General features: G+C 41.7%; 1 protein-coding gene across 1 annotated transcript in view; it reads left to right on the plus strand.

The window, feature by feature from the left end:
• Positions 1 to 37: 37 nt before the first annotated feature.
• Positions 38 to 11,148, plus strand: part of LOC110058783 (receptor for retinol uptake stra6-like) — a 15,896-nt gene continuing 4,785 nt past the window's right edge. The window contains exons 1-4 of the mRNA XM_089272206.1: positions 38 to 175; positions 2,575 to 2,632; positions 8,882 to 8,967; positions 9,610 to 9,749. Of these exons, the coding sequence (XP_089128332.1) occupies positions 147 to 175; positions 2,575 to 2,632; positions 8,882 to 8,967; positions 9,610 to 9,749 (313 nt within the window). The 5' untranslated portion in view covers positions 38 to 146. The remainder of the gene's footprint in view (positions 176 to 2,574; positions 2,633 to 8,881; positions 8,968 to 9,609; positions 9,750 to 11,148) is intronic.

The raw sequence follows: 11,148 nt of genomic DNA on the forward strand, positions 1-11,148 counted from the left end.
CTTCGCGAGACTCTACGAAGTTTACACGACGTTGGTCGAAGAATTACTTCGGTTTCCCGGCCTGATGCGGAAGAGTGAGCGAGGAATGCTGATCTCCTAGGCTGATATGAGCCGATCCTGCTGGCAACGACTTTGACAGAGTCAGAATGGCATCAAATGATACGATTGAGAACGAGTAAGTGAGAAAAATCCTTGCTAGCGTGATATTATTTCATGTTGTGCGTTTAACTGTGCGTTTCTCTCGCACAGTGTTGTTGTCTGTGTATGCGTAATCTGACGAAAGTAACACTCTGTCGAGTGCGTGGTAGTCATTAAGAACAAAAGCAAAGCTTACCTTGATATTTTTCAGTTGGGGCTGAGTGGAGTAAACAAAAACATTGAGTACTTGCCCATTTTAGCTGTCCCTTTAGCGGTCAATACTTTATGGCGGGTTTAGCTGAGCCATCAAAGTTTTATCAGCGAGTACTGAGAATGGCTGCTTTTAAGAATGATCCTCACGCTTCAGCTAATTAGTGATTTACATGCTAATTCTTCGACAATTTTAAGTTAGCATTTCTACGGATCATTGCCAATTTTATCATCCGATCTGGAAGAAACAACTCCTTTTACGGGCGAACAACTACCTTGATATTTGCGGGTAACATCTTTGGTAAAAGGTCCGCCACAAAAAAAGCAAAAAAGCTTCGTGCAGTGGAAATAGCAATAGTTGCAGAGGTATTCCCTACTATAAAATTAATAAGGCGGAGACGGGAGACAGACGGTCTACGACAAAGAGTAAAAACAATAAATTAGTAAATTTGCAAGTGTGATAAGGTTATAAACAAAGTTATAAGGTAAAATAGCAAGTAATGAACATTGATTAAATCAAAAAACCAAATTGGCAAGTTCATGATCAAATCAAAAATCGCAGTTGTTCGCGCAAATGCATAGGCTTTCGTCGACTGAACGCCACTGGGGAAGACCGTAGTTTTCCGTTCGCGTCAACGGTGGTGTATTGCCCTGTTCCTGAGCCTTGTTATTAATCGTGACAAAACATACCTAGCGACTTATAAATGTCACTGGAGATGATCTACATGATCTAATCAACTATAAATCTTAGTGAACCAAGGAAAAATGCAAAGCTGATCTAACGGTTTGAGAACTATATTTAATCAGTTCCAAGATTGACTGAAAATAGCTTTTGTTAGTAAAATTCTTTTTTAAATATAGGCTAGAAAAATTATCTTAATAATTAATTAGATCCCACATAATAATATAAGAGACAGATAATTGTAACAGGGTAAAAACTTGTTTGTAACAATGTAAATACTTGTAAACACCTGCAGATAATATAAATCTTAATGAACCAAGGAAAAATGCAAAGTTGATCTTAAGGTTTGAGAACTATATTTATAAATCAGTTCCAAGATTGACTGAAAATAGCTCTCGTATTGATTTTTTTTTTCCTTGGTTGGAGTCCCGTGGTCCCTTCGTCTCGGCTGTATCAGCATTATTTGAAATTGAAACTAAAATCGGGTTGCGTTTATGCATTGTTCCGTCACCTATCGCAGCGAATCATCAAAATTATATGCATTTAAATTAAAGGAACCCTGTATTCTGTAGTTGATCCACAAATCAAGCACCCCTTGTAGCAGTGATGACTTGGTAAGTGCTCCATGGCCAGGAATTCGAACGAAAAAGTTTCCATGCAAAAACTTACCAGGGTGTTTCAATTTTCCACTAGGATGTAAGAATATATTTCATTACAGAGTAAAATTACGCGACAGTGTTCCATGATAGTACTATAGAAACAAGATAAACACGTAATATTTAATGTTCAACTTAGCTTTCAGAGCTCCCTTTCGTGCTGAAGTTGCAGTCCACTAAGAGCGTAATCATAGTTTACCGACTTTACCGCGATGTAAGCGCAATTTTGAAAGCGCGGGGGGTCTTGGGCATGTTCCTTAATGAAACTTTCAAATGCTATTTGTTTGAAGTGCTTTGTTTCCGGTATTGCCAAGAAACACGAATGTAAAGTCTACCCTCTTCTAGACAATATACATAGGATGTCATAAAATTGCCAAAATTTTGCAGTGAAAGCACCTGCCTGCGGCGTTTTATACGTTCGGTTCACGTTGTGGTGGGAGTGATGATACACCGATTTCCCTCAGCCCTTTCATATATCTCAGTTTGTGAAATCCCGATACCTTTTCATATACCTGTAGCCTGAGAAAGGTACGCTTTTAGGGCGAAACCTCCCGGTAGAGGTCATTATGGGGAGCACTCTGCCCTCCGGGGTCTTAACCTCGGAAACTTCTCAACTTAGCATTTTCAGAGAAGTATAGAATAATGTAAAGAGGCTCAGTTGCATAAGACGTTTGGTAGAAAATCTGTGAAAATTTTAGACTGCGGTGCATTGAAGTTACCATAACTTTATGGTGAAAAGACTGGGTTCATAACTGTTAATGCGTTGCTTCATAGAAGTGTGCTGTTTTGTATCGATTCTAGGTAATTTACTTTAAATTTCACTGCGCGCTTATAAGCTTCTTGTTGTGTATGGAGCATGTATCAAAGTTGCACTTCTTGTCCTTGCAGCTGTTCTAAAGCTCTTTCACAGCAGGGATTGTTTGATCTAGGATGTCTTGCACCAGCAGTAAGTATCACCAGTTACGTTTAATCTCAGAGCTACAATCATTTTTCAGCCTCTTTTGACTGTTACAGTCATGTGGACCTGCAATGCCTCATGGACGCGATACACCAAATATCATAACCCAGGATGCAGCCGAATGCACTTTATGCATGCAACATGCATCAGTTAATTAAGAGTTGCACGAATAAGATCAGATATTACACTCCAAGGGAGACGTCTCGAAACGATCGCAAGTATCAGACAAGTCTTAGTTAGTTAGACCACTAAATAGTTCACTAAATAGTCCTACATATCATTATATTTAAGGGATTGGGCCAAACAACTGCTTACCGGAAGCATTCTAAGAAAAGTTGGGACTTGCGGGACCCTTGTACTGATGATAGCTGCATGATGATCGACTTTGTCGACGTCCAGAGGGCCTCCACAGAATAGAGCTGCCTGTAGACAAATAAAATAAGTCGAAAACTATTTTGTGCGCCGTAGAGCTTTTCTACACGCTAGAGGCGACAATACGGAAATTCCCCTCCTCACGCTATATAGGAGTTAAGTCCAGGCGGGAGAAGAGAGAGTCCGGGATAAGCTAGTTACATGCGCATGCTCAGAACGCTAGAATCTACCCTCTTCGAAAAATGGCGGCGAAACTATGTATTGGAGAACTTTTGGAAGCGCGCACGAGCTTAGTGGCCATCTATTAATTGTCAAAACCCAAGCCAAAGCCCAAGGAGGCACCCTAGAAGTCCCCGCGTATAGGGAGGAAAATTTCGCCGTAGCAGAAAAACTCTCGATTTTTGAGAACACGCCCCGCAAAGGATTGCCGAAAAGTACGCAAAAGATTGCCGAAAGTTTTCTGGGGGTCAAATAAACACACCGCGGTCAAGTAAATTCTCTTCGAAATGGCGGAGATTCTGATATAGTCATAGAACAAATTGAAAACGATTTCAAAGATCCTGAAGATGGATTTTGGGATAAAAACAACTCAGAAGGTATCGGAAGTAATTCTGAACTACCGCTAAATCTCGATATTCGAGGTGAGTGTTGCTTCGCTCGCGTTCAATTTTGACTAAAATACTTCCGATCGCCAGATCAACCTTTGGTATGTCGTTTAATCAGAGCGCTCATTTGTGTTGAGTAATCTTACGTGGCGTAGAGCTCATGTCACCGCTGGGTGACTTGGCAGGAATCCAAAGGTAAATGTAAATGTTTTGCAGCGTTTCGTTGAGGACAAAGAACTTGACTCTAATTTGCATTTATAGATTAGAGGTGACAGTAACGCGATACTTCGGTTAATAACCTGAGTATCAGGCCTTTCTTAGCAAGAGGGTAGGGGAAGGGGGGAATTGCAGAGAAAAGTCTTTTCTTTGCCGGGTGCTTCCTCTTCCTACCCGTCTCAGAAAAAACTTCGTGACAGAAGTTCCAGATGATTTTCTCAACTGCTGTTCTGCTTTCGAGGTACGTTTGCTCTTATAACAACAAAAAATGGTTTGTTTCGTCATCAGATTCAAACAGCAGAGTGGTGTGACGTAGTATTTTGTTTCTCTATAACCGTTAACCTTTTCTTCTTAAGTTCTACTGAGTGATATTTTTGTAACAGATATATTAGTTCCCAAGAAGGAAACCTTTTTTTTTCAGAAAGTACTCTTTGTGTCCCTTCAAACGAAAACTCACGGCTGTCTGGAATGTAATGAGTTAAATAGAAAGTGTTGGTTTAGTTTACTTAGTGGCATGTTTGGATAACCGTGATAAGATGCCTAAGCTATAGCAACATTATGAGTGATAAAGTTTACAAAAAAAAGATATAGAAGTTTTAGTTCATACAATAATGTTCAATTGCTTTCAATCAATAGAAATAAAAGAAAGCGGGGGCAGCTTAAAGGGATAATTATTACTAGTTATAACATAGTGCAAGCGCTGGTTCTAACTAATTCTTTTCAAGCCATCGTGGTTAGCTGCAAATATTCCGTCGAGTTCAGCTGCATGCGAGGTTCCTTTTGTTAAAGTTTTGCAATGTGATTTTGACTTTTACAAAGCTAAGATGCTTACTAAAACTTGATGAGTATTTTGACTTTGTTTGCCTGCATTTTCATATATTCGAGGAAGTGAATTTTTTTATTGACAATTTTAGAAACCAAATGAGACGTTCCCGCTCAACCGTCGTTCAACTGATTGTGGCGTGTTTTTAACCAGCCAATAGGATCCCTCTTTTCTTCACTGTACATTGTGAGAACTTTGTAGTCGAATAAAACATGTTTTAGCGCTCAAGTTGTTTTACCCCTTCCCCGTTTACGCCTGCAACGCAGGCTAGCTTTGGCTGAATTTGCAGATCACTAAAGAAGCAATTCTCACGCTTCCCTCGACATACGCACGCTGATCTTTAATTTGAACAAGCAACAGCCTTTTTCATGGTTAGTTTTTCTCATTTGGATCACAAGTAATCCAACGTGGTGCAAGACAATAGACCTTTTTCGCCTGGGCGGTTTGTTGTCCCATTACAGAAAATTTGAAAGGAGGAATTCTCAATAGAATCATCACATGGTCTGAAATGGGGCAGCAAACCGCCCAGTCGAAAAGGTCTATTTCGGGTTGGATCTACATGCTAGATTATATTGTAATGCAAATGAGAAAAGTTAACCATGAAATCATCATCATCATCATTTCTCGTCGCGCCAGTAGGCGCATAAGGCCGTCACGCTTTCCGACCAACACTCCCTGTTCCGTGCCACCGCTTTGGCTACTTCCCAGCTCTTCCACCCCGCCTTGTTTCTTTCCGTCTCCACCGTCCTTCTGCAAGTTGTCTTTGGCCTCCCTTTCGCTCTTCGACCTCCTGGTGTCCATCCCAATGCTGTGAAGCAGTCGTTCGCACCCTCTCTCCTGAGTATGTGTCCCAACCAGTTCCACCTTCTTCGTCGTACCTCGCAGCTAATGTCATTGACCTCTGCCATTTCAACCACTCTCTTGTTTGTAATTCTTTGCTGCCATCTAATTCTCAGTATCCGTCTCGGGCACTGGCATTGGAAACTGTTCAGTTTTCGTTCATCAGCTTTAATGATCTTCCATGTTTCACAGCCATATAGCAGGACCGGTCGAGCTAAAGTCTTGAATAGGCGTATCTTGGTTCTCCTTCCTATTCCTCTGGTTGCCCATACCTTCCCTAGTCTCTGAAATGCCTCACGTGCCTTCTGCAGTCGGTTCGTAATATCTCTACTGCCTCCTGCTTCTTTGTTTACTGTAGCACCTAGGTATACGAATTCCTCGACGTCTTCTACTTCCTCACCATTAACCACAACGTCCTCTGAACTACGAGCAAACTCAGTCCCCAGTGTTTTACACTTTCTTGCATTAAGTTTGAGGCCTACTCTGGCTGCTTCTTCTGCTAGTCTCCTAGTCTTTTCCTGCAGGTCGTTAATCTTGGATGACAGTAGTGCAATATCGTCCGCAAAGTCAAGATCCTCTAGCACCGTTGTGAAATTCTACCGTATTCCTCTTCTCTTGTCTGCTGTTGCCTCCCTCATGGTCCAATCTAAGGCCAGTAAGAATAAGAATCCTGACATCACACACCCCTGCTTTACTCCAGACTTGATCTTAAACCATTCTGATGTCTCACTTCCATCAACAACTGCACACTCGAAGCCCTGGTATATGCCTGCGATCACTCTTACCATCTTGTGTGGTATCCCATAGCTTTTCATGATGTTCCATAGGCTCTCTCTGTGTACCGAATCAAAGGCTTTTTCAAAATCCACAAAATGCACATACAGACCCGCCCTCCACTCATTTGCCTGCTCCAAGATGTTTCTTGGTATAAAGATCTGTCCAGTTGTACTTCTCTTTGATCTAAACCCAGCCTGCTCCTTTCGAAGCTTCTTGTCTACACCTCTCTTGATCCTCTTTAGCCACATCCTACAGAATATCTTACTAATTACAGGTAGTAAAGTCACTCCTCTCCAGTTGTTACAATCCCGCAAATCACCTTTCTTAAATATCTTGACAATCAGTCCCTTCTTCCACATTTCCGGCCACCTTCTTCCACATTTCCGGCCAGTTATAGCATCTAGTCAACCTATGTGCAGTGTCTTCCATGTCCGCTCTGGGCCCACTTCATCTACTCCAGGCGCTTTCCCTTGCTTTATCCCCTTTAGTGCGTCCTTAACCTCTTGTAATCGCCATCTTCCTAAATCTATTTCCCCAATCTCTTCCGGTTCTTCTATCTCATCCTCTTCCACAGGATTCATTGGGTCATCTCTGTTTAATATTTCACTAAAGTGCTCTACCCATCTCTGCAGCCTCTCTTGCATTTCTGTCTTAAGCACTCCCTGTTTGTCTTTCACGCCTACTTCGATTCTTGTCTCCTCCGTTCCCCGGCTATTGTCTTGGTTATGCTGTATAGCTCCTTATTTCTACTATTCTCAGCGGCCTTTTCTGCAGCTGCAGCCCTCTTCTCTATCCAATTCCTCTTATCCTCCCTAGCACTCCTTTTCAATTCCTTGTCCTTCGCATCATATTCCTCTCTCCTTCTCTGTTTTAGTCGTTCCGATCTAGCACCCTCCATTTTCAATTTTGCCTCTTTCCTCTCCTTGATCTTTTCCCACGTTTTGTCACCTATCCACGGTTTGCTCTGCTTTTTAGACCTCCCGATAACTTTCTTTGCAGCCTCCCTATACGTTGCTAAAATCAGATCGTGCTCTTCCTCCGGATCCTCTATATCTCCTAGGGCTTCGAACCTGTTCCTCACCTCAATGTTATATCTCCTCCTAATCTCTTCACTTTGCAGCTTACATACGTCAAACCTTTCTCTTGCTATCTTTTTCCCCTCAATCCTTGCCAACTTCAATCATATTCTGGTTCTCACCAGGTAGTGGTCACCGTATACGTCTGCTCCTCTCATAACTCTGGTGTCAAGGATTGATGTTCTCATGCGTCCATTTACTAGGACATGGTCAATCTGGTTTAGCGTCCTCCCATCTGGTGACCTCCAGGTCAACTTAGGGATCTCTTTGTGTGGGAATATCGTTCCAGTGATGACTAATCCGTTTGCACTACCAACGTCGCATAACCTCTCCCCATTGTCATTCATGACTCCAATGCCAAACTTTCCCATAACCTCCTCCCTGTTAGTGTTGTTTTTTCCCACTTTGGCATTCATATCGCCCATCACCACAATCATATCATGTCTGTTGCAGCTTGAAACAGTGTCTTGCAGCTGATTGTAAAATTCGTCTTTTTCCTGGTCCACCGCATCATTTGTTGGTGCATATGCTTGTATCACTGTCAGCTTTTTGTATTTTGAGTAGAATCGTGCTGTGATGATTCTTTTGCTAATCGGCGTCCATTCCATCAACGCTCTCTTTGCTCTCGCACCCATCATGATGGCTCCTCCTCCCTGGTGCACCTCGTCATCTCCTGAGTATACCACTGTCTCACCACTCTGTAGTGTTACTGATCCCATCCCTTTCCATCTGGCCTCACTATCCCTAGCACTTCAATTCCATAGTCCAGCATCTCCTTGGCTACCTACCCTGCCCGTGTTGCTTCTGCCATGGTCCTCAAATTCCAGCAACCGATGGTCGTCTGTCGCTTGGGGGCTGCCATGGGGCCCATCGGCCTTTGGGCTTCCCGCTGCCTTTGACCCAAGAGCGTCATTGCAGACCCAGCAGTGACACCCCCAGCCAGTGTTGTATCATTGTCCAAGTTTCCAGTTTCTGTAACAAATTGTTTTTTATGGGGTAGGGTTGTTAACCCTAAGCCCAACCCCCAACCTGGAGGACCAGGGGGTCACTCTTTGTCTGGTCTCTACCCTTCGACTTGTTCGGCATGGATGGCCCTACCAGGAGTACAAGACTCCAGCCGACATAGCTCTAGGGGTCATTGAGACACACAAACCGCTCCACCACGATAAGGTGGTGACCCCATTCGGATCGGGCTAAAAAAAGGGCTATTGAAATCCTAGCGAGCACGTCAGCAACAAACTCTGATTAGTTCACTTTGAGCGTGCAAATTATCCTGAACGCGGCCCAGGACTCTCCTTTTCCCGCGTGGATTCAACCCTTATATGAGCGTGCGGGCAAGGGAGACTGGGTAAGGGACTGGACTAGAGTCTATACACACATCTGGGTGCCAAAATTTATCAAGGATACATTTTTGCACCCAGGCTTTGTCACAACCTTGGGGTGAAATTAAATCCCGATATATTTACTAGTTATGTTTGAAATCCCCATGTACATGTATTTATGATCAGCTTCTGTTTTACCTACACAGTTGGTCATTATTCTGGTCCTTGCATCTCTCACAAGGCGCAGCAAATTTAAACTGGGGTGGTTCGATGGACGTCCTGGGCTACTGATGTAAGCTTTAGATCTAAGCTACAAGCTATATGCGTTTACCATAACCTCTCGTATACGCCAGATAATCGGATTCTTTTACGTTCTTGGAGTCAAATCGAATAAAATTCAGGGCCTCTTCATATGAGCCCTGTCGGTCGGGGAGGTCTGGAACCCAGTATGTTGCTATGGTAACAAAAATGTTAGGTTCATTTTGTGGAGCACCTCTGATAGAATCTTACTGCCAAGAATCTAACATTTCTGATTCAAATTGGCTCAGATATCTTTGTTCATCATATTTGTTCAAAATTCGGCTGAGTTTATGACGTCATCACTTAGCTAATTTGCATATTTAAAAATTGAGTATCTCTGGAACGAAAAGAGATGTTGAAAAGAGTAAACAGCATTTTTCTTCTCGTACAGACTAGTTGTATATGTCGTAAAATGGCTTAGGTGGGAAAGATTCAATTTTCGTCATGTTACCACTTCAACATAGGTACATTTGGTGGTGCTGGAGAGTGGAGACACGCCAGTCTCATGTTTATTAGGAAACAACAAATTAAATAAATTAATTTAGACAGACAGACAGACAGACAGCTAGATAGACAGACAAAGAACTAGTTATTCAGATCAAATTACAAATTAAACAGACTTTATTTTCTTCAGACCAGGTGACTTCCTTGGTAGTCATAGCAACAGGTGGACTGTTGTTGCTACATATGGAGCTACAGCCAGTACAATGCTTGAATTATTACTGACAGCTAAAAAGAGAGACATAATTGTTTCTGAATCCCTCTGGGTTAACAGTAAGTAACAGTTTTACCTTGTCATCATAATAAAGAATAGCAAAGTTTGCGATTCGGAATGTCATTTTTCCCCTTAAAATGACTTAATTTTCATACCACCATTAAGTACTGTCGTTACTCGTAACTTTATTAATTGTCAAACTAGTGTGTTGGAAAGTATGCAAATGTTCGGTATTAATTTTGTATTTCGTGGTTAACTTCAGTTAAGACACGACCTGCCTACGTTAGCTTAGACTACCTGCGGATTCATGCTGTTAGAAATTATAGAAAAATTACTTGAGAAGTTATAAGGTTTTGGAAAAGAGGAAGGAGAGTGGGGGGGGGGGGGGGCGCTCTAATTTTAATTATCAGTGATTGCTCGGTGATTTCTTAGCTTTCAGTTAAAATTCCAGCTCTTTTCCCAGCTATCCATAAATTTTGGAGATCTCAGATCTAACCAAGCTATCAGTTGAAAACGCATCAATTTTCAGCTGACAGCTGTATTCTAAAAAAAAGTAGCCATGTGCTTTCTTAATGCGACGTACAACTCAGAATTAAAGTGGCCACTTCACCGTTCATCAGTCACGTAATTCAGTCAATATAGGATGATGTTAAACTGTATTTATTGGAGGGAAATGGCTACGAAACCTGTCATAGTTCTTTGTTGTATATATATATACTTTTTTTTGCTATTTTGGGGGTTGACTGCACAAAAACTGGCAAAGTACAAAAGGTGGTTATGTGTGCTCATGCAACTAACCAACTTTAGTAGAATTCTACTAGTATGCTAATGCAAATGCTGCAATCTCATTGGCTGAGCTACTCGTACACTATCAGCCATTAGTATAAATCTACTAGCGTTCTATCACGAATGCCGTTCTCTGATTGGCTAAGCTACTCACTATCTATTCTGTGATAGATAGTGAGTAGCGTAGCAGTGTGCCCTTGTTAACAAAATGACGGCCGCTTCTTGGCGTTTTCGAAGTGTCTATGAAGAGGATTTAGATAAAGTTTTCAACGAGTAGTAGATTTATACGAAAGCAATTAGATTGTTTGCTCTCGATTTCTATGCGCGATAGAAATCTCGAGCTCATAGTCTAATTGCTTATTAGAGTGCTGTGGCTGTCTGTCGTCTACGAAGTGGCGACATTTTTTTCCGTTTTTCCGAGGTTTTGGTGGAACATTTAGATGGAAATGGATAATTAAACTCCTTAGAAGACTAAGAAAAGGTCATTAATGATGTTTTGACTTAAAAAAACTTGAAATTATTTAAAAAACGAGTGGGCGCGCGTAAACAACTGCAAATTTTCAATGACAATTCAGTTCGTGCGATTTCGTTGAAGCGTAAAGTTTAATAATAATACGTAGAAAAATAATTGGAAACCGCAATTTGCGTTCATTTTAGTTAAAATTCTACCAA

Source organism: Orbicella faveolata, unplaced genomic scaffold, assembly GCF_042242905.1.
Source record: "Orbicella faveolata isolate gen_17 unplaced genomic scaffold, um_ofav_v1 contig_34, whole genome shotgun sequence".
NCBI lineage: Eukaryota > Metazoa > Cnidaria > Anthozoa > Scleractinia > Merulinidae > Orbicella > Orbicella faveolata.